Genomic DNA, 23,975 nt, shown 5'->3' with positions numbered 1-23,975 from the left:
GCCACACAAGAGCTGGGATTTATATGTTATTTCTGCTATACCATGATGTATCCCATGGAAGACCAGGTTAAAATGTGGTTCTCTGAAATCCTAAATCCTATGGTTAAATTGTCTGAGTGGATGAATTATTTCTTTGCATAGTGCTGTATGTAACTAATTCATGAACAACAACAAAAGAAGTACTTTGTTTAATCATGTGCTGCTGTCATATAGAAAAATAACTAATTAGAGGTGGTATTGGTTTAAATTTAGGACTGAGACTCTTAAACTGTTTTTGTTATAAGTTCTTGAGCTTGGGTAAGTCTTGTACCTCAGTTTCTGGCTCTTTGTAATAGTTATTAGGTGATGATTTGCAAGAATGGCCTAATTAAATTAAAAAAACACAGTAAAGGTTAACATTTCAGAAATACTAGTATGTGCCAGGCATTCTGCTAAATAATTTACACATACTGTCTCATTTGATCCTCACAATAGAAACTACCATTATTCTCTTTTATAGATGAGGAAATTTTAGGGGCAGAGCCCAGTTTGCCAAAAGTTAACACAGATCAGGTATGGAGCTGGGATTCTAGCCCCGATGGCTTCACCTCACAGTTTGTACTCTTAAATACCATATTGGTTCCATAAACAGTGTTACAGAGTTATAACTCATTTGGTAATTAGTGTTGTTTGTGTCTGTAAACTTCAAATCTAGGAATTCAGGATGTTTAATTCCTAACCTGTGTGTTGGCAAAGGATTGTGTATGAATGTAATGGAGGCCAAGTGGTCCTGTGTCCTTGGGCATCATTGCATTAGATTCACTTGACTTTTTAAAATTTATTTTATTTATTTTTGAAAACACACAAGCAAGTGGCAGAAAGAGAGGGAGAGAGAGAATCCCTAACAGGCTCCTTGCTGATAGCACAGAGCCTGATGCGGAATTCGAACCCATGAACTGTGAGATCATGAAGAGTTGGGTGCTTAACTAACTGAGCCACCCAGACACCATATAGATTCACTTGACTTTTAAAAATCTATTTTATATATTGGATTTTTTTTATTATGTTAGATTTCTTTAGTAGAAAATATTGTGCTGCTTAAAAAAAAAATTAGGTACTACTTACCTTAAATAAGCTGTTGATTCTACAGATGAAGAATGAAACAGGAATTAATGGAACATGGCTAAGGTTTTGTCTATAATCAGGCATCTCAAGGGATGCCTTTTCTGTTCTTACAATATAGAAGCAGAATCCATTTTTCTTAGATCTATGCATACCTTATGTTTTTATCCTTTGTAAGTATTTGATGAAAGAGAAATGCCAGTTCGCATTTTTGGAGTTAAACAGTCTGTTGTACTTTTTTTTTTTTTAAACAGCATACTCTTCTTCCTAAAATTAGATTAGTAGTTGAATCTGGGTGGTGAATAATAAGGTGGTTCATTATACGGTACTCTTTACTTTTGTATGTTTAAAAATTCTTTTAATAAGTTTAAAAAAGATTGGCACATATCTTGTGATTTAAACAGTTTTCATTGGAGAATACTGTGGCAATACATGGACTATCAAAAATAGATAAAAATCCTTGATGTAAAGGAGATGTAAAGAGAACTAAAGCGTTCTAAAAAATGATGAGTTGGACGGGAAATTAATAGTCACATTTGAAATTAAACACTTCAAAAAACTTACTATAGTTATGTCAGTTATAATTCAGTAAAGTTGGAAACAATGGTCAATGGATTTTAATTTTTGGAAGGATTTTTATATTAGAAACTGATACTTTTGTATTACATTTTAATATAAATATAAAATTTATATTAAATACCATTGTTACTATTCTCTTTAGGTCCTGGCTTGGCAATCAGAGTAATATGTGCTGAAGAACCTTACATTTGTAAGGACTTTCCTGAAACCAACAATATTTTGAAAATAGTAGCTGATTTTTCTGCAAGTGTTAAGAAGGTAATAATTTGCATTGAGTTTATATATTGTAGGTGTTTTAAGTAGACACAGCTAATCAGTATAAGGAATTGGATGGATTCTTGCAGTAGTAGTTTCATTTTTTGGAAATTCACAGTAATTTAACATGTTAAGTGACTCTAAAGAAAATATTCTCTAGAGACTTTCAAATGCAGACTTTTCAGCCATACAACAGATTAGATAGCTTGAATCCTTAAAAATGCTAGATATGAAAGGGTGTTTAAAAGTATTGTATATTTAGTATAAGAAAATAAGGAAAAACGTTTTAACTCGAAAGTGAAGATAAGTCTCCCAGTCCTTCTGTAGATTCGATGCCTGAATTCATAATCTGTGTGGTCTGAAAAACTGCAGGCCAAGAATTTCAGTTTAAAGTGAAGCTTGATTGCTCATGCATCCAGGTGTCAGGCTTAGCAGTGTAAATTCTCTTTGCAGTGTCTTCAACCAGCCCTTAAAAGATTCCTGCATATAGAGTTCCAATATAGATGAACTTAAAATTTAAAAAATTGCAAAATATGTATAGAAGTGAGGCAGCATGAATGAGAGCTAGTGGAAAAAACTGTCAGAACAAGACTCTGAAACACTATTCAGATACTGGTGTTCGTAGGTAGTGTAAAATATGTAGAATTAAAGGAAGCAAAGAATAATAAGGTATATGATAAATGACTGGGCAGCTTTGAAAAAAAGTAAGTTCTAGGAATGAAAACAACTAAAACTAAAAACAGCTAAAGAAAGAAGTAATGAACTCCAAGGTAGATGCTAAGAGATTGTCCAGAAATTAGAGTATCAAAGAGAAAATACGGACAGAAGAGGTTAAAATAGAATGAGAAGGTCAACTTTAACATATGTCCAAGAGGAGATAACAGACAAAAGTATTTGAATTCTTCTACGCTGGTGGAAGACACCATGCCTCAGATTCAGGAAACGTAACACATCTCAATTAGAATAATGGGAAGAAAAATTGATACCAAGTAAGCATATCTAGCAAAACAGCAGTCTGCCAGAGACAAAGCAGCTGCAGAGAAAAGATTGATTGCCCTTCAAAGGAAAGACTTACGCTGAAAGTAATGGTAACAGCAAGAAGATTTCAAAGTGCCAAGAGAGAATAATTGTGAATAGTGAACAGATGAGCGGTCTTGTAAGAACTAGGGCAAAATAAAGACATTTTGAGATAAACAGAATTTACTATTAACAATCATTACTTAAGGAACTAAAGGCAGTGCTGCTCAACCCGAAATAAACACGGGCTGTATAATAAAAATAATCTCTGATTTTTGTTATTTATTTAAAAACATTATAACGGTATACATGTAAAATAGCATATAAGCCACAGGGATTGGAATTAAAGCATTCAAAGATGCTTGTATTGTTTGCTAGGAGGACAGAGAGATTGATTCTCTTCTGTTAAGTATCCATGCTAACACTTAAGGGGAACTGCTAAAAGAATAAAAATATGGGAGTTAACTTCAAAACCAGTAGAAGGGGGGGGAAAAAAAAAGACCAGTAGAAGGGATTAAATGAGGTGGGAGAAATAGTTTAGAAAAATGTAAGAAAGGAGAAAGAAACCCAGAAACTGGGACAAAAAGAAACTGCTAAATAAAATGGTAGAATGAAATCCAACCATGTTTTTAACTCACAATTAATTAAAAGGACTAATATCTCTAGTTATGATATAGATTGTCAAACTAGATTGAGAAGTAAAACCTAATTATAGTCTGTTTACTTAGAGATAGAAGGAGTGAAAGTAAAAAAATGAAGGAGCATATATACCAGGCAAATACACCAAAAAAAGGAAGTGGGTGGAGATACATTAATTTTAGACAAAAGTAACTATGGTAAAGAGTTTTAATATAAGGAAAAGGTTTGAGTCACGTGAGGTGTGGCCCTCGCTGATGATGAAGATTAAATCTTCAAAATATATAAGCTGTATTTCTTACCCTGATGCTTAAGATTTTACAGCCCTGGCCCTTAGGAGTGAAATTCCGATACACTGTGTAGCACACACAAGTCAAAGAGAAATATCAAATAGGATCTATTGCTGTAAACCAGTAAGTGTAGATACATAAGAGAGTAATAGATACCAAAAGAATACCTCATTTCTTGAAACCTGAAGAAATATCTGTTTGATTTTCTCAGCCACATACACTATTACAAAGAGTCAAAGCTTGTACATCAGAAGAGGATCAGGAGAAGCTGATGCAAATTACAAGTTTGCATTCATTGAATGCCTTCCTGCTGCCAATTAAAACTGTAGGTGTGCAGGTGAGTTGTGTGGATTCACTGATCTGTGACAGAACTTTCTGCAGTTTGTTCTTTCCATTGATACTGAAATAGGAATGACTTAGGAAAATGAAATATGAAAGTATATATATCAGATTTAGAAATGTAAAAAGGTGGTATTTTATAAAATGTTTGTAGAGTAAATGAGGTTATAGGAACTAAAAATTCAGGCTGAGATTTTGCATTTTGGAACATCTGCCATCTCTAACCAAAAGTTAAAATTCAAACAGTGATTTGCTATAGAGTTGGCTTGCTTGCTTCTGCCTTGAAGGGCAGGTACCAGGAGGTCATGTTGTCTTGTATCCCTCTTGGTGTGGAAATGTACTTTGGCTTTAGAAGTCTTTTAAGTGCAAGAAGGCTCCCAGATGAGCATTTACACTATTTAGGTCTAGCTCTCAGCTTGTGTATTCCTTAAACGAATGCTCTCCACCTCTTTAACACGTTCTCTCTTAGCTTTGATCATGTACAGCTAACGTTTTTATATTTATTGTTCTGTCTTTCTAATTGTAAAAGCGTAGAAGGATAATACAGTTTTCACTTTTTTTTAATGATGTATGTATGTATGTATGTACGTACGTACGTACGTGAGAGCGAGCAAGCCAGGGGAGAGGCAGAGAGAGAGGGAGAGAGCAAGAATTCCAAGCAGTCTCCATCCACACTGTTGGCACAGAGCCTGACTCTGGCCAGCTGTCAGCTGTCAGCACAGAGCCCGATGTGGGTCCTGAATTCACAAACTGCGAGATCATGATCTGAGCTGAAGTCGGACGTTTAACCAGGTGCCCCTACAGATTCATTTTGAAATTTGTTTTGATAATTCAGGCAGCTATTGTCCTATTATTAAAAAAACAGAAGAACCGACAAGTTATTTGATTTGTAAAAGTTTTTCCAGTCCAAGTAGATCTCTTACAGAGCATTTTCATCTCTGTATACTAACTCCTGCTAGGCAGGAAGGTGAATTGAATTAGTTCCCTACTCCTGTTTTTAGATAAGTATTATAGATGATGTTAGATGAATAGATGTTTGAGGCAATTTGTTGGATGAATTCTTTTTTTTTTTTTTTTAACGTTTTATTTATTTTTTGAGACAGGGAGAGACAGAGCATGACCAGGGGAGGGTCAGAGAGAGGGAGACACAGAATCTGAAACAGGCTCCAGGCTCTGAGCTGTCAGCACAGAGCCTGATGCGGGTCTCGAACTCACAGACCACGAGATCATGACCTGAGCCGAAGTCGGCCGCTTAACTGACTGAGCCACCCAGGCGCCCCAGATGAGTTCTTTTTTAAAAATGAAGCTTATTCCAGTTCCACTACTTTTTCCATCAAAATAAAGGTTTCTTTTGTTGTTTGATATGTTACTTTATTTTAGTCTTTTATGCTTTTGAAGGTGAGACCCTTGGAAAACTAGATAAAAATCATAATTCATGGTTAGTACAGCAATGAAGTTTATTTTCTAAATACCAAAATGAACCATACTTGTAAAAAAACAAAAAAGGTCAAAATGCAGTACATTAGTAATTTTCCCTCCTCCTGTTCTCTAGTTGCATCTCCTTGTATGCATCCTTACAGAAACATTTATTTATATATTTATGTATGTATTTTTTATAATTTAACTTTATTTTTTATTTTTTAAAATTTACACCCAAATTAGTATATAGTGAAGCAGTGATTTCAGGAGTAGATTCCTTAGTGCCCCTTACCCATGTAGCCCATTCCCCCTCCCACAACCCCTCCAGCAACCCTCAGTTTGTTCTCCATATTTATGAGTCTCTTTTGTTTTGTCCACCTCTCTGTTTTTATATTATTTTTGTTTCCCTTCCCTTATGTTCATCTGTTTTGTCTCTTACAGTTCTCATATGAGTGAAGTCATATGATTTTTGTCTTTTCTCTGACTAACTTCACTTAGCATAATACCCTCCAGTTGCATCCACGTAGTTGCAAATGGCAAGATTTCATTCTTTTTGATTGCCGAGTAACACTGCATTGTGTATATATATACCACATCTTCTTTTTCCATTCATCCATCGAGGGACATTTGGGCTCTTTCCATACTTTGGCTGTTGTTCATAGTGCTGCTATAAACATGGGGGTGCATGTGTCCCTCTGAAACAGCACACCTGTATCCCTTGGATAAATACCTAGTAGTGCAATTGCTGGGTCGTAGGATAGTTCTCTTTTTAGGTTTTTGAGAAACTTCCATACTGTTTTCCAGAGTGGCTGCACCAGCTTGCATTCCCACCAGCAGTGCAAAAGAGATCCTCCTCCTCCGCATCCTCGCCAACATCTGTTGTTGCCTGACTTGTTAATGTTAGCCATTCTGACAGGTGTAAGGTGGTATCTCATTGTGGTTTTGATTTGTATTTTCCTGATGATGAGTGATGTTGAGCGTTTTTTCATGTGTTGGTTGGCTATCTGGATGTCTTCTTTGGAGAAGTGTCTATTCATGTCTTTTGCCCATGTCTTCACTGGATTGTTTTTTGAGTGTTGAGTTTGATAAGTTCTTTGTAGATTTTGGATACTAACCCTTTATCTGATATGTCGTTTGCAACTATCTTCTCCCATTCTGTCGGTTGGTTGCCTTTCAGTTTTTCTGATTGTTTCCTTCGTTGTGCAGAAGCTTTTTATTTTGATGAGGTCCCAGTAGTTCATTTTTGCTTTTGTTTCCCTTGCCTCCAGAGACGTGTTGAGTAAGAAATTGCTGTAGGCAAGATCAGAGAGGCTTTTGCCTGCTTTCTCCTTGAGGATTTTGATGGCTTCCTGTCTTACATTGAGGTCTTTCATCCATTTTGAGTTTCTTTTTGTGTCTGGTGTAAGAAAGTGGTCCAGGTTCATTCTTCTGCATGTCGCTGTCCAGTTTTCCCAGCACCACTTGCTGAAGAGACTGTCTTTATACCATTGGATATTCTTTCCTGCTTTGTCAAAGATTAGTTGCCCATACATTTGTGGGTCTATTTCTGGGTTCTCTATTCTGTTCCATTGATCTGAGTGTCTGTTCTTGTGCCAGTACCATACTGTCTTGATGATTACAGCTTTGTAGTATAGCTTGAAGTCCGGGATTGTGATGCCTCCTGCTTTGGTTTTCTTTTTCAAGATTGCTTTGGCTATTCGGGGTCTTTTCTGGTTCCATACAAATTTCAGGATTATTTGTTCTAGCTCTGTGAAGAATGCTGGTGTTACTTTGATAGGGATTGCATTGAATATGTAGATTGCTTTGGGTAGTATCGACATTTTAACAATATTTGTTCTTCCTATCCAGGAGCATGGAATCTTTCTCCATTTCTTTGTGTCTTCTTCAATTTCTTTCATAAGCTTTCTATAGTTTTCAGTGTATAGATTTTTTACCTCTTTGGTTAGATTTATCCTTAGGTATTTTATAGTTTTTGGTGCAATTGTAAATGGGATGGATTCCACGATTTCTCTTTCTGTCGCTTCATTGTTGGTGTATAGGAATGCAACCGATTTCTGTGCGTTGATTTTGTATCCAGCAACTTTGCTGAATTCATGAATCAGTTCTAGCAGTTTTTTGTTGGCATCTTTCGGGTTTTCCATATAGAGCTTCCTGTCATCTGTGAAGAGTGAAAGTTTGACCTCCTCCTGGCCAATTTGCATGCCTTTTATTTCTTTGTGTTGTCTGATTGCAGAGGCTAAGACTTCCAATCCTATGTTGAATTACAGTGGCGAGAGTGGACATCCCTGTCTTGTTCCTGACCTTAGGGGGAAAGCTCTCAGTTTTTCCCCATTGAGGATGATATTAGCGTTGGGTTGCTCATATATGGCTTTTATGATCTCGAGGTATGCTCCTTCTAGCCCTACTTTCTTGAGGGTTTTTATCAAGAAAGGATGCTGTATTTTGTCAAATGCTTTCTCTGCATCTATTGAGAGGATCATACGGTTCTTGTCCTTTCTTTTAGTGATGTGATGAACCACGTTAATTGTTTTGTGTATATTGAACCAGCCCTGCATCCTAGGTATAAATTCCACTCGGTCGTGGTGAATAATTTTTTTAGTGTTTTGTTGGATCCAGTTGGCTAATACCTTGTTGAGAATTTTTGCATCCATGTTCATCAGGGAAATTGGTCTATAGTTCTCCTTTTTACTCGGGTCTCTGTCTGGTTTTGGAATCAGGGTAATGCTGGCTTCATAGAAAGAGTTTGGAAGTTTTCCTTCCATTTCTATTTTTTGGAACAGCTTCAAGAGAATAGGTGTTAACTCTTCCTTAAATGTTGGGTAGAATTCCCCTGGAAAGCCATCAGGCCCTGGACTCTTGTTTTTTGGCAGATTTTTTTTTACTAATTCGATTTCCTTACGGTTATGGGTCTGTTCAAATTTTCTATTTCTTCCTGTTTCAGTTTTGGTAGCGTATATATTTCTAGGAAGTTGTCCATTTCTTCCAGATTACCCATTTTATTGGCATATAATTGCTCATAATAATTTCTTATTATTTTTATTTCTGTTGTGTTGGTTGTGATCTCTCCTCTTTCATTCTTGATTTTACTTCTTTGGGTCCTTTCCTTTTTCTTCTTGATCAAACTGACTAGTTGTTTATCAATTTTGTTAATTCTTTCAGAGAACCAGCTTCTGGTTTTATTGATCTGTTCTACTGTTTTTTTTGGTTTCGATAGCATTAATGTCTGCTCTAATCTTTATTATTTCCTGTCTTCTTCTGGTTTGGGGTTTTATTTGCTGTTCTTTTTCCAGCTCCTTAAGGCGTCAGGTTAGGTTGTGTATTTGAGATCTTTCTTCCCTCTTTAGGAAGCCTTTGCTGCATCCCAGAGGTTTTGGGTTGTGGTGCTATCATTTTCGTTGACTTCCATATACTTTTTAATTTCTTCTTTAACTGCTTGGTTAGCCCATTCATTCTATTTTCTTCAGTCTCCAAGTATTTGTTACCTTTGCAAATTTTTTCTTGTGGTTGATTTTGAGTTTCATAGCATTGTGGTCTGAAAATATGCACGGTATGATCCTGATCTTTTTGTACTTACTTAGGGCTGATTTGTGTCTCAGTATATGGTCTATTCTGGAGAATGTTCCACGTGCACTGGAGAAGAATGTATATTCTGCTGCTTTAGGTTGAAATGTTCTGAATAGATCTGTTAAGTCCATCTGGTCCAGTGTGTCATTCATAGCCACTGTTTCCTTGTTGATATTTTGATTAGATGTTCTGTCCATTGCTGTGAGTGGGGTGTTGAAGTCTCCTAGTATTATGGTATTACTATTGATGAGTTTCTTTATGTTTGTGATTAATTGATTTGTACATTTGCGTGTCCCACATTTGGCGCATTAGTGTTTACAGTTGTTAGGTCTTCTTGATGGATAGACCCCTTGATTATGATATAATGCCCTTCTGCATCTCTTGATACAATCTTTATTTTCAAGTCTAGATTGTCTGATATAAGTATGGCTGCTCCGGCTTTCTTTTGTTGACCATTAGCATGATAGATGGTTCTCCATCCCCTTGTTTTCAATCTGTAGGTGTCTTTAGGTGTAAAGTGGGTCTCTTGTAAACAGCATATAGATGGGTCTTGTTTTCTTATCCATTCTGTTACCCTATGTCTTTTGATTGGAGCATTGAGTCCATTGACATTTAGAGAGAGTACTGAAAGATATGAATTTATTGCCATTATGATGCTGGTAGAGTTGGAGTTTCTGGTGGTGGTGCCTCCTTTCTAATCTTTTGTTGCTTTTGGTATTTATTTATTTATATATATATATTTTCATCTTTTCTCCCCTCAGAGAGTTCCCCTTTTACTTTTACTTTAAAAAGAAAGTAAAAGGGAATTATAGGTGCACATTGTTTGTCACCTTTCTCCCTTTAACTTGACATCATGGGCTTCTTATTACATGGCATTACAAGTAGATTATTATTTTTTCTAAAAATTTTAGAAATGTTTATTTATGAGAGAGTGGGAGCAGGGAAGGTGCAAAGAGGGGGCTGGGGGGGACAGAGGATCCAAAGCGGTCTCTGCACTGACAGTAGAGAGTCCAATGTGGGGCTCAAACTCATGAACTGTGAGATCATGACCTGAGCCAAAGTTGGACACTCAACTGACTGAGCCATCCAGGTGCCCCAAGTAGATTATTATTCTTAACTGTTACCTTGTATTCCACGTATGGTCATAACCATAATTTAATCATTCCCTTACAGTGGACATTTAAACTGTTTCACTTTTTCATTACTATAGGTATTTCAGCAAATATTAATCATAATTTTTAAGCAGTTATTTGTGCTTCTATAATATCATGTCTTGTGTTAAAGAGCATGTACATTTTGAACTTTGGTAGATACTATCAAATTAGCGTTCATGTAGTCAATTCTCATATCTCAGTATACTGGCTAGTAGGTAGTTAGCTAATGAATCTTTTTAAATTGTTTATTTTAGTTTAAAATTTTTTGTTTTTATTTTTTTTTTAGTAATATCTACACCCAACATGGGGCTCAAACTCACAACTCTGAGATCAAAAGTTGCACACTCTTCTGACTGAGCCAGCCAGGCACCCCTTAATTTAAAAAAAAAATTTTTTTTAAGTTTATTTATTTTGAAAGAGAGAGTGTGAACAAGCGAGTAGGGGAGGGGCAGAGGAAGAGAGAGAATCCCAAGCAGGCTCCTCTGCACTGACAACATGGAGCCTGATGTGGGGCTCAAACCCATGAACCGTGAGATCATTATCTGAGCTCAAACCAAGAGCCAGATGCTCAACCGAGTGGCTCAGTCAGTTAGTTGAGTGTCCGACTCTTGATTTTGGCTCGTGTCATGATCCCAGGGCCATAAGATTGAGCCCTGCATTGGGCTCTGTGGAGTGTGGAACCTGCTTAAGATTCTTTCTCTCTCCCCCTCCTCCCTTTCCCCCACAACCCTCTCTACTCTTCTCCCCTGCTCCTGCGCACATGCTTGCTCTCTCCCTCTCTCTAAAATAAAAATTAAAAAAATATTTTAAATAAAAAGCAAATCACTTGCATTAAAAAGGACAAAGGAAAAGGGAATCAATATTATGTTTTATTCATTATTTTTTAATTATTAAAAAAATTTTTTTAATGTTTATTTATTTTTGAGAGAGACAGAGACAATGCAAGTTGGTTAGAGGCAGAGAGAGAGGGAGACACAGAATCTGAAGCAGGCTCCAGGCTCCGAGCTGTTAGCACAGAGCCTGACATGAGGGTCGAACTCTCGAGCCACAAGATCATGACCCCAGCTGAAGTCGGACACTCAACCAACTGAGCCACCCAGGCGCCCCTGTTTTATTCATTATTTTTAAATTGATTTTCTTAGTTCATTTTTGAAGAAATTGATAATAAATGTTTAAGAAATTATTTTTATCTGACTTAGAAATGCTTTATCCACCTAATAAACGGGCAGATTTTTTCATAGTTTTTTTTAAATATAGTTTACACACAATGTTACGTTATTTTCAGGTGTACAGCATAGTGATTCAACTTCTCCATATGCTATGCTAATGCTCACCACAAGTCACCATATATCCCTATTATAATGTCATTGACTATATTCCTTATGTTGGGCCTTTTATTCCTGTTACTTGCTCATTTTCTAACTGGGAATCTTGTGTCTCACTCCCCCTTCACCCATTTTGCCCATCCTCCCACTACCCTTCCCTCTGGCAATCATCAGTTTGTTCCTGTATTCATGGGTCTGATTCTGCCGTCTCTTTGGTTTTCAGATTCCACATAGGAGGGAAATCATACAGTATTTGTCTTTCTCAGTCAGACTGAATTAGCATAATAACCTCTAGGTCTATTCTCCTCCCCCACCCCCTCAAATATCTTCTAGGTCTATCCTTGTTTTGCAAATGGCAAAATTTCACTTTTTTTATGACTGCGTAATATTCTGTGTGTATGTGTGTGTGTGTGTATACACGTATGTGTAGACACCACATTTTCCTTATCCATTTGTCTATTGATGGACACTTAAGGTTTTTACTTGTTTATTGTAAATAATGCTGCAGTAAACATAGAGGTGTGTATTTTTTCAAATTGATGTTTGCATTTTTGTTGGGTAAATACCCATTAGTAGAATTATTGCATCATATGGCATTTGTATTTTTAATTTTTTGAGGATCTATTTTCCACAATAACTCTATCAATTTACATTCCCACCAACAGTGCATGAGGGTTCCTTTTTCTCCACATCTTTGCCAACACTTAACTCTTTTTGATACTAGCCATTCTGACAGGTATAAGGGGATATCTTACTGTGCTTTTGATGTGCATTTCCCTCCTGATTAGTGATGCATCTTTTCATGTGTCTATTGCCATCTGTAGGTATTTGAAAAAATACCTGTTGAGGTCCTCTGCCCATGTTTTAATTGGATTGTTTGGTGTTTTTAGTTTTGAGTTGTAGGAGTTCTTTATATATTTTAGATGTTCACTCCTTATTGGATGTATCATTTTTCAGATATTTTCTTCCATTCACTGGGTTGCCTTTTGTGTTTGTCACATTCCTTCGTTTGCAAAAGCTTTTTATTTCAGTGTAGTCCCAGTAGCTTATTTTTGCTTTTTGTTTTCCTTGCCTTAGGGGATATATCTAGAAAAATGTTGCTGTGGCCAATACCAGAGATTTTACTGCCTGTGTTCTCTTCTAGGGTTTTCAGGTCTCACATTTAGGTCTTTAATCCTTTTTGAATTCATTTTTGCACATGGTGTTAGTGGTTCAGTTTTATTCTTTTACATGTAGATGTCCAGTTTTCCTGGTGCCATTTATTGAAAAGACTGTCTTTTCCTTCTTACCTCCTTTGTCATAGAGTAATTCATCATATAAATGTGGGTTTATTTCTGGCCTCTCTATTCTTTTCCTCTGATCTATGTGTCTTTTTTTGTGCCAGTATCATACTGTTTTGATTACTGTAGCTTTATAGTATATCTTCCAGTCTGGAATTGTAAGACCTTGTTCTTCTTTCTCAAGATTGTTTTAGTTACCCAGGGTCTTTTGTGGTTCCATACAAATTCTAGTATTACTTGTTCTAGTTATGTGAAAAATGCTGTTGGTACTTTGATAAGAATTACATTGAATATGTAGATTGTTCTGTGTAGTAGAGACATTCTAATAATAGTCCATGAGCATGGAATCCTGTCTTTCTGTTTGTGTCATCTTCAGTTTCTTTCATCAGTATTTCATAGTTTTCAGAGCTAGGTCTTTCACCTCTTTAACTTTATCCCTAGGAATTTAATTCTCTTTAGTGTAGTTGTAAGTGGTATTATTTTCTTAATTTCTCTTTATGTATGGTGTATAGAAATGCTACTGATTTCTGGGCATTAATTTTGTATCCTGCAACTTTACTGAATTCATTTATTACTTTTAGTAGTTTTTTGATGGAGTCCTTAGGATTTTCTATGTATGGCATCATGTCGTCAGCTAGTGACAGCTTAACTTCTTTACCAATATTGATAACTTTTTTTTCCCCCCTTCTCTGATTGGTATGGCTAGGACTTCTAGTACTATGTTGAATGAAAGTGGCGAGAGTGGACATATGTGTCTTATTCCTGCTTTTATGGGACAAGCTGTTAGTTTTTCACCATTGAGGATGATGTTAGCTGTGGGTTTTTCATATGTGGCCTTTGTTATGTTGAGGTAAAACATTGGTAGATCCTGTCTGCCAAATTAAGTATGCCAGCTATATACAGTTTGGCAGATATTTAGAATGAAATCCCAGTGAGCTTCTGGCATGTGTTGAATAATAATTTTTTTAAATATTTATTTTGAGAGAGAGAGGGCGCAAGCAGACCAGGGCAGAGAGGGAGAGAGAATCTGAAGTAGGATATGGGACTCTATCTCATGAACCTTGAGATCGTGACCTGAGCCAAAATCAAGAGTCAGATGCTCAACCAACTGAGCCACCCAGGCTCCCATGCATTGAATGAATTTTTAAAATTACCAAGATACTTTCTTTTCTTTTTAAAAAAAATTTTTTTTAATGTTTATTTTAGAGAGAGAGAGCGAGAGAGCGAGCGAGACTGAGAATGAGTGGGGGAGGGGCAGAGAGAGAGAGAGAGAGAAGGAGACACAGAATCCAAAGCAGGCTCCAGGCTCTGAGCTGTCATCACAGAGACCGACATGGGCTCGAACTCATGAGCTTTGAGTTCATGACCTGACCCTAAGATTAGGCTCAACTGACTGAGCCACCCAGGCGCCCCTAAAATTACCAAGATACTTTTTGTCTGAGCTCATTTAGGTAGAATTAAATATGGGATTTTAATTTAAGATTTATTTATATCATTAGAGAAATACTTAAATATGCATTTATTCAAGCATGTTTTTGTTTAAAAAAAGAAAATGATTGTTGATGGTGTTATCATGAATGAAATATTTTCCAATCCGTGTTTTGATTTCTATAAAACCATTAAAAATTATTGATATCGAAAATTTTTATTTTCAGGGTGACTGTCGTTCCTACAGTTACGTGTGTGGAATCTCCAGTAAAGATGAGCCTGACTGGGAATCTCTTATTTTCCTGGCTAGACTTATACCTCGCATGTGTCACAACATTAACAGGTATGTTCTGCAGGGGACAGGGGGTGAGGTGAAATGGGAAGATGTGTTTTTTTTAAGATCTTCTCACTGTTGAGAGACCAAAAGACTCAACATATACATAGATAACAATTGAACAGATACTTAATAATAGCTTGTGTTTTCTTCCTTCATCACAGCGTAGTCACTGGCTTATTAAAAAGCTTTCTATTGTTGTTTAAAGGAAAACTAGGAAGGATTTTTTATTTAGTATAAAATATTAAAGGCACTTTTAAAACTTGTGTTCCAGGGGCACCTGGGTGGTTCAGTCAATTGTCTGATTCTTGATTTCAGTTTAGGTCGTGAGCTCATGGTTCATGGATTTGAGGCCTGCACCGGGCTCTGTGCTGACAGTGTGGAGCTTGTTTGGGATTCTCTCTCTCTCTCTCTCTCTCTCTCTCTCTGTCTGTCTCTCTCTGTCTCTGTCTCTCTCTCTCTCTCTCTCTACCCTCCCCCTCCCCCCACTTGCACTCAATGCTCTCTCTCAAAATAAATAAACTTGAAAAGAAAACGTATCTTTCATATTATCATCTTATTAGTTCTTGGTTTATGATAATATGTTTTCTTCCAGGATTTCTCCCCGGGTTTCTTCTACTAGAAGGAATACATACAGGTTATAGAATTTTCTTTTTTTTTTTTTTAATTTTTTTTTTTTTCAACGTTTATTTATTTTTTTTGGGACAGAGAGAGAGCATGAACGGGGGAGGGGCAGAGAGAGAGGGAGACACAGAATCGGAAACAGGGTCCAGGCTCTGAGCCATCAGCCCAGAGCCCGACGCGGGGTTTCGAACTCACGGACCACGAGATCGTGACCTGGCTGAAGTCGGATGCTTAACCGACTGTGCCACCCAGGCGCCCTGGTTATAGAATTTTCAATAGAGACTTTGTTAATTTAATAACAATCCCAAGGGAAATCAAAGGGAAGAAATGGGCATATGCCAGATATCATTAAAATACATGCAGAATTTATGTTGATTTTGGTTTTCTCAGGTCTAGTTTTCCTTTCATTTGCACATTAACTTCTTATGTTGGGAGTATCAGCAGCTGATTTATAATCTGTTTGTAATACTCAATTGCATTGTCCCATCTATAGTTCAAGAAGTATCACTTGTTTAGTACCAGATTGCTAATTAGATGTTCCAGTTTCACCATTGGGTACTTTTTTGTTTTCTGCATGAGTATGAAGCAATTCACAACCAAAAATATTTTTTTTAATATACTTCATTGTCAAATTGGCTTATATATACAATATCCAGTGCTCATCCCAACCAGTACCCTCCTCAGTGCCCATCATCCTTTTTCTCTCTCTCCCACCCCCCATCTACCCTCAGTTTGTTCTCTGTATTTAAGAGTCTCTTATGGTTTGCCTCCCTCCCTCTCTGTAAAAACTATTTTTTTTTCCCCCTTCTCTTCCCCCATGGTCTTCTGTTAAGTTTCTCAAGATCCACATGAGTGAAAACCTATGATATCTGTCCTTCTCTGACTTACCTCACTCAGCATAATCCCTTCCAAAAAAAATTCTTGAGGTTTCAGTTTAGTCAAGTTTGCTGCAGTAATTAAGAACCTACCCATTGGTGTCCACCTGGCAGGATGTGTATAGTTCTAGAACTGCCTGCTGGGTTGTGCTCTCAGACAGGGAGTTGCAGGGAAGCCAGTGTTTTACTAAAAAGGCTTATTATCGTGATGAATCTAAGGCCTGCAAATACAGAAAGCACCTTTATGACACTGAAAAGAAGTACTAATAAATAACAGTAAATTTGTAATTGCTTATTTTGAATGGAGATAATTGGTTACAATAATGGTTTATAATCCATCTTCTAGAGAATACGTAATGCCTAAATAAACTTTTTAGGTCATATAGAAAATTCCTTTTCCCTGAATTTGACTCAGCTGTTTTTGGTTTTCATTTCACAGCATTCTTAACAGTTTGAGCTCTCGCTCAGTTTTTCTTTTGCTAAAGGACACTCACCCTTTTTAAACTTTATCTCTGGACTTTTGTATGCTGGTTTCTCTGCCTGTCTTCTTCTTCCCTTGTGTGTTCCTCCCTCCTTTCCCAAACATTTCCCCTACAGCCCCAAAAATAAAGTCTAACAAACAACAAACAAAACAATAGATCTTATTTTATTAATTTTTAAAGTTTATTTTGAGAGAGAGAGGTGAGGGTAGGGGAAGAGACAGAAGGAGAGAGAGACTCCCAAGGAGGCTGTGCACTGTCAGCACAGAGCCCGATGCCGGCCTCGAACTCAGGAACCGTGAGATCGTGACCTGAGCTGAAATCAAGAGTCGGACACTTAACTGATTGAGCCCACCCAGGTGCCCCAAAAAATAGCTTTTAAAACATGAATCACAAACCCTTAAAAGAGTCTTGGTGAATTTTAGATGTCTTTGCCAGGGTCCTTTTTGGGAATTGGAATTTAAATAATTAAAGACATTTTTTTTTTTCTATTTTTGCCAAATATTTTCCTAATTCACATTATGGAATCTTTGTATAGGGAGGGACTGCTCCAGTTTCACTGTTCTGTACGGTGTAAAAGACTACCTATTCCTGTACATTCTGTGAACACTCTTGTTTGTAAAAAATAAGACAGAGCAAGTTCATGGCATTCTTTTTCCTCTCAGGGAATCATTTATGAACTCTAGGGACTGTATTGCTGAGTCGAAGTGTAGCTTTTTATGCATGGGATAAAAACCTGCTTGCTATCATAGGTTTAGGAGGAGGCAGTCAATTAGTTGGTGGTAGTGGCAGTTTTGATGTGATGCAGTTTTCTTCTATGTGTTTTTATTCCAAGTACTTACTAAGAAAAAAAAATTCATTAAACTTTATCATGGAAGTTGCCAAGAGATATTTATTGTCTTTGGTAAAGATAGATAGGGCTAGAGAAGAGGGACGGTTGTGTGCTGGCTGGAGTCAAGAGTGGGGAGAGCTAGGATATGTTCATACCCGTGTCCTGACTGCCCCTTGTTTCCTGGGTGAAGGTTGTGGAACAGATCCTCCCAACCAGTGGTAAGACTCCTCAAGTTGTTGTACTTACCTGATCCCAATTTCCTCAAGCCTTGTTCTTTTATTATAAGCTAATTTTATTAACACCGTTATTAAGATAGGAAGCGTATATCTTTCTTTTAAACATATACTTAAAGAAGTAGTGATTTATTCCTTTGGCAGGGAATAGTAGGATGCCAGATTCTATTTTGGTCACACTTTTTTTTTTTAATTTTTATTTTATTTTGTAAATTTACACCCAAATTAGTGTATAGTGCAACAGTGATTTCAGGAGTAGATTCCTTAATGCCCCTTACCCATTTAGCCCATCACCCCTTCCACACCTCCTCCAGTAACCCTGTTCTCCATATTTAAGAGCCTCCTATGTTTTTTCCCCCTTCCTGTTTTTATATTACTTTTTTTTCCCTTCCCTTAGGTTCATCTGTTTTGTCTCTTCAAGTCCTCATATGAGTGAAGTCATATGATTTTTGTCTTTCTCTGATTTCACTTAGCAGAATACCCTCCTGTTCCATCCACGTAGTTGCCAATGGCAAGATTTCATTCTTTCTGATTGCCAAGTAATACTCCATTGTGTATATATACCACAACTTCTTTATCCATTCATCCCTCGATGGACATTTGGGCTCTTTCCATACTTTGGCTATTGTTGAGAGTGCTGCTGTAAACTTGGGGGTGCATGTGTCCCTTTGAAACAGCCCACCTGTATCCCTTGGATAAATGCCTAGTAGTGTAATTGCTGGGTCGTAGGGTAGTTGTATTTTTAGTTTTTTGATGAACCTCCATACTGTTTTCCAGAGTGGCTGCACCAGCTTGCATTCCCAGGTCACACCTTTTAGAATGGGGAAATGAGAATCTTTGGGATCAGTGTTTCCCAAAGTGAAAACAAAATTGAGTAGTCAGATAAGCCTATAGTGCATTTCCCAAACTTATCTTGGAGGTTTCTAGTGCATATTAGCATAGTACAGTTTCTGAAGTTTTGTCATAAAGCAACCTATTTATTTGTTCAATTCAGTGTTTCCCCAGACTTTTGTGGATTGATTTCTTAGGGGTACTATAACAAATTATCACACACTCAGAGACTTAAAACAGACGTTTGTTCTTTCACAGTTCTAGAGGCTGGAAGTCTGAAGTCAGGGGGTTAGCAGGGCTATGCTCCCTATGATATAAGGCTCTGGGAGAGAATCCTTCCTTTCCTCTTAGTTTCTGGTATTTACTGGCAGTCCTTGGCTTGTGCAGTATAACTCCAATCTTTGTTGCCATTTTCACATGGCCCTCTTTTTTCTATGTGTGTCTGTTTGCAAATTTCCATCTTCTCAGAAGGACGCCTTCATAGATTAATGCCTACTCTGGTCCTTACAACCTTCCCTTAACTTGATTACTTCTGCAGGGACCCTATTTTCACTTACAGATTCCAGGTGGACATGAAGTTTGGGGGATACCCATCTATCCAGTACATTATATGAAAAGGGAATCGTGATAATTCCATATATATTTGTACATTCTGAGAGACTATTATTCCAAAGAATACACTTGCAGGAAGGTACATGGAACATAGACCCTTCTATAATCTTACATCCTGTCTTACCCATGTGGTGATTGGAAGTAGGAGAGGGGCCTCAGGATAAAGGGAAAGAATGATACTCTATTTGCCTTGCTTCTACTAAAATGTAATTTCTCTATAATTTTTACTTCCCTTCCAGAGTTGTCTATATATTTGGCCCACCAGTTAAAGAACCTCCTACAGATGTTACTCCCACTTTCTTGACAACAGGGGTGCTCAGTACTTTACGCCAAGCTGACTTTGAGGCGCATAACATTCTCAGGGAGTCTGGTAAGTTGCTCATTTTATCACTACATGCTGTAACTAGAATTTGGAAGTGTGGCATTACAGTTTCTAGTAGGAGGATGCAAGTTTGAATTTCGAGATGCTTTTATTTTTATTATTCATTTCTGTGGATTGTTCTGGGATATTGCCTGCTATACAAAATTATTCACCTTTATGGTTATTTGTGGACATGTCCATAGGGGCAAAAAATTTGAGTTGCCTGACTCCCATGTTCCCAGTTTAGGTTATATAAGGTGATTTTTTTGTTTCACTCTATTACTGTAAACAAGTGTCCTTTTTGCAGTCTACTTGGTACCATATGTTTTGCATTTCTGTGCTTTTTGTTTCTGCTTTTTTACTATTTGAAATGTCCCCCAAGCATAGTGCTGAGGTGCTGTCTGGGTTTCTAAGCACAGAATGGCTGTCATGTGCCTTATGGAGAAAATACGTGGGTTAGATAAGCTTTGTTCATGTATGAATTACAGTGCTGTTGGCTATGAATTCAGTGTTAATGAATCCAGAATAAATATTAAATGAGGTGTCTTTAAACAGAAACACATGTAAAACCAGGTTATATATTGATTGGTTGATGAAAATGTTGTGACCAGAGGCTTACAGGAACCTAACTCTGTTTTTCCTCTAGGGACAGTGGTTTACTGTTTACTAATTCACTGTTTGCAGAATAGACTATAACTACCTTGGGTTACAAGAATAAAATCATATCACTGTAACATTAATACAGTCATCAAATTCTATTGTTTGTATTTGTGATTGAGTTTACTTACAACGATGTTGAAAACAATGCTGCATGATGATGGTCTTAACTGTTATGCTTACGTATGTGATTTTAGATATTGTCTGGGAAGATTTAATGGAACTAGGTTAGAGGGCTTTTTCCATGGTACGTGATTGGTTCTGCATGTTAACTTCCTTTCTCTAGGGTATGCTGGGAAAATTAGCCAGATGCCAGTGATTTTGACACCATTACATTTTGATCGAGACCCGCTTCAGAAGCAGCCTTCATGTCAGAGATCTGTGGTTATTCGAACCTTTATTACTAGTGATTTTATGACTGGTATACCTGCAACGCCTGGCAATGAAATCCCTGTAGAGGTAATTTATATATTTTTTTCTCATACACGTTTTTAATATCTCTTATAGTTTGTAATTTGGTGAATGGAATAGGCTATGATAAAATTCGTATTTCTCGGGTTGGTTTTCTGTTTATAAGATAGGCTTTTTTTTTTCAATCTCCACATAATAATTTAATGTACCGTAGTAGAAAAGACCTTAAATTTATTATACCCTCCAGATGTCTGATTACTATATGGAGAGTATCCACCTCTAATCTGTAATTCTGTCTAATCTTGCCAATAATAATATTTTTAAATATTGTTTTCTAAGAAAGGGTGAAAGCCCTGGGAACGAAGAAGAGTTTATTAGAAAATAAGATGAGATTTGATGCAATGATGGCTAGGCACCCATGAATTGCTTAATGCTCTACTTACTGTTTTTGATCACCATCTTCCTCTCTTGTTATCTCTCTCTCCACTGGAGTATTCCAAAGCAGCTATTTGCATAATAGCAAATGAAAACCAAAGTGAAACTTTATTAGGTGGCCCGCAGCTCCCATACTCTAATGCAAGGCTCTGCTTATAGCTGGATAGCTAGGCTGGGGAGTGTGGCTGTTTTCCCTTAGGCTCAAATTTGCCAAATCTCTGTTCTTTCAAGTGACCAGGGCTCCTCCTCCTCATGTACACTTGGTAGTGGTTATTGTTACAGTGCATTATGTGCCACCTTGCTGGCCTCCGAGTTGTATGTTTCAGCCACACAGAATTTGTGACACATTGGCTTTAACATATAAAATCACGTGCTTGGATGTCACATTGCTATCAGTGTTTCTAAACACTTATTATGCACAAGCAACAAACGTAACTTGCAGACTGGCAACTGCAGACTGCACTTTGAGTAGTACTGAGTTAAGTCACTTCAATCTATAGAGGGAAATTAGGTTCACCTCATAACACTAATCAGAGACCATGCCATACACATGAAAGACAATAATACAGATAGATCACATTTTAATTGTAAATGCAAGCCTTCTAAGTCTGTTGGACGTGCACTGGATCCTGGTTCTTCTATTTATGATCTTTGTTTTATAACAGGTGGTGTTAAAGATGGTCACTGAGATTAAGAAGATTCCTGGTATTTCTCGAATTATGTATGACTTAACATCAAAGCCCCCAGGAACTACCGAGTGGGAGTAATAAACTTCTTGTTCTATTAAAGTATTGTGTTCAGTTTAAATTGATTAGAAACCATTCCCAGTATTGACATGCGGTACTGTGAAAAGAGTTACTGGAGCGGCTGCATCACATCTGAGTTCTCTACAGCAAAAATCTACGGCTTAAGAGCTGAGTTGGGGATAACTAAAAGGGACTGAAGAGTTTGTACGGGTATAATCAAAGCACCATTGCCTACACTCAGACAGATTGACACTGCTTTTGCCTTTGCCTCACTTGTTCTTTATGTATAAACTCACTGTTGCTATTAATGTCTCTGTCAATGAAGATGTATGAAGGTGGCTGAGTTTGGGATTAGTAATGGGCCTCTGTCCCCTTTCCAGTTTCTAAGAGCTGTTAGAAAACACCCATTATTTACCAGTGTGACTTAGTATGTATATCTTCCAGAGAATCTGAATTTTCCTGTAAGTAACCTTACTCCTCCAAAGGTGGGGATGAGGGATGAACATAATCAGATAAAGGTGTAGGTGGGTTGTTTCAGTCACTTTTGCAGAAACTGGGGCTATCAAATGTAAGCTGCCATATCACAGTCATGGGAGGCCATGGGAGAAGGAAGCTATGAATGGCCTCAATTTAAAATGTTTTCAAATCCTGTTCCACATAGATGCCTTGGTGTTCACCGTCAACCTGTTCATTAGTAAGGAGCTTTATCACCGCCCCTCCCCCGCCGCCACCCCAGTGTTGCCAGCTCCCATAGCCTTGCCGAGGAAGTTTCTGTTCTTTTTCCCACAAGAGGCTATCTCTGGTGTAGCATCAATAAAGTCTGAGCATTTTAATCTCATTTGGTCAGAGGGCCAGCTCTGAGCCTACAGAAACCATCACGCATGCCCACAGTTTATATCATCTAGTAAAGAGTGTAAAATGAACTCTTAGATGCAATCTGTAGGTGGATTTATTATTACCCACTGCTCAGAAGACTTGTGACCAGTTCTTGGTCCATGCAAGATATTGCCAAACCTTATAGTCTTTCTATCATTCATAAGAAAAGATTCAAGAACTTGTGTAGGACTCATTGCCATTGCCACTGGTTTCTACCAGATCCTTTATAACATCCATGTATGCAATATAAAAATAGTACTAGACTTAAATTCTACAACCATTTCTCCATATTTTAGCTGATCTTACTATTTAAGAACATTAGTGAGTTTTTGTTTTTTGTTGTTTTTTTTTTAAATTGAGGTTAACTGACATGTACTAGATTAGTTTCTGTTGGCATACTAAACCCATTTCAGGTTGCTGCCTCTTCAAGATCCTTTGTATCAATCAGGTACAAAATTTTCTTGGGGATTCAGTGTTAGGTAAATCATAAAATTATGCGATGTAGAAGTCTACTTTTTATTCTGACTGGTCCAGAGGACAAGAAAACTGTATTGCCAGACCTGCAAGGGAAGAACTTCTGTCTATTGTAACAGACCCGTCCCCAAAGCAAAGGGGTATTTGACTTCTACAGAACTTGAAGGGTTTATTTTCTGTCCTGAAGATGAGGTATTCATACTGCCTTTTGGAAAGAGGAAATGTAAGTGATCTGGCCTTAACAGATTTGGACTCATGTTATCTTAGACCTGGAATAGACAACCTCTAAAAGGCTTACAAATATTTACATTGTGTGAAAAAATTCCTCTTGTAGCAGAAGTGTCTTACAGTTTTGTATTCAAGCAAATAGGAAACTAGGAAGAATATATAATAAGTGTTTTCTTTTTAATGTATCTTCTGTGGAAAACTGCTCCACCAAGATGAACCTTGTCAAAAGGGTTAGGTGGTCATATAAATTGGGAAAGTGCTGTTCACTTGTCCTGTCTTGGAAAGTCATGGTATACATTATATTCAAAGCTCTGAGAGATTTTGATGTTAAAAGCAATTGTTAAAACTTTTTAACTTAATGTTTTCCTGATACTGTCTGCGAAACCCTTTTTATAATTCTTAATACTGGAAAAATGGTCTCTCCAAAACATATCCTGACATCATAAAGTAAAAAAAAAAAAAAAAAAAAAAAAAATTTTTTTTTTCTGGAATTGAGAAATCTTCCCTGATGTTTTTTTGTATCCTCTTTTCCTTTGCAAAGTGCTTTTTGCTTTGTGCTGTACAGTATTAGTCTGTATCT

The 23,975-nt window shown here is 37.2% G+C and overlaps 1 protein-coding gene across 2 annotated transcripts in view; it reads left to right on the top strand.

Annotated features, from left to right (window-relative positions):
* GMPS (guanine monophosphate synthase) overlaps positions 1–21,859 on the top strand; it is a 79,737-nt gene extending 57,878 nt beyond the window's left edge. For both annotated transcript variants that reach the window (XM_043595060.1, XM_043595059.1), the window contains exons 11-16: positions 1,823–1,938; positions 4,090–4,215; positions 14,615–14,730; positions 19,447–19,577; positions 20,512–20,684; positions 21,737–21,859. In XM_043595060.1, the coding sequence (XP_043450995.1) occupies positions 1,823–1,938; positions 4,090–4,215; positions 14,615–14,730; positions 19,447–19,577; positions 20,512–20,684; positions 21,737–21,838 (764 nt within the window). In that variant the 3' untranslated portion in view covers positions 21,839–21,859. The remainder of the gene's footprint in view (positions 1–1,822; positions 1,939–4,089; positions 4,216–14,614; positions 14,731–19,446; positions 19,578–20,511; positions 20,685–21,736) is intronic.
* Positions 21,860–23,975: the final 2,116 nt, after the last annotated feature.

The sequence above is a fragment of the Prionailurus bengalensis genome, chromosome C2 (assembly GCF_016509475.1).
Source record: "Prionailurus bengalensis isolate Pbe53 chromosome C2, Fcat_Pben_1.1_paternal_pri, whole genome shotgun sequence".
In the NCBI taxonomy this organism is placed as follows: Eukaryota; Metazoa; Chordata; class Mammalia; order Carnivora; family Felidae; genus Prionailurus; species Prionailurus bengalensis.
This window is presented reverse-complemented; position numbering and strand designations above follow the sequence as displayed.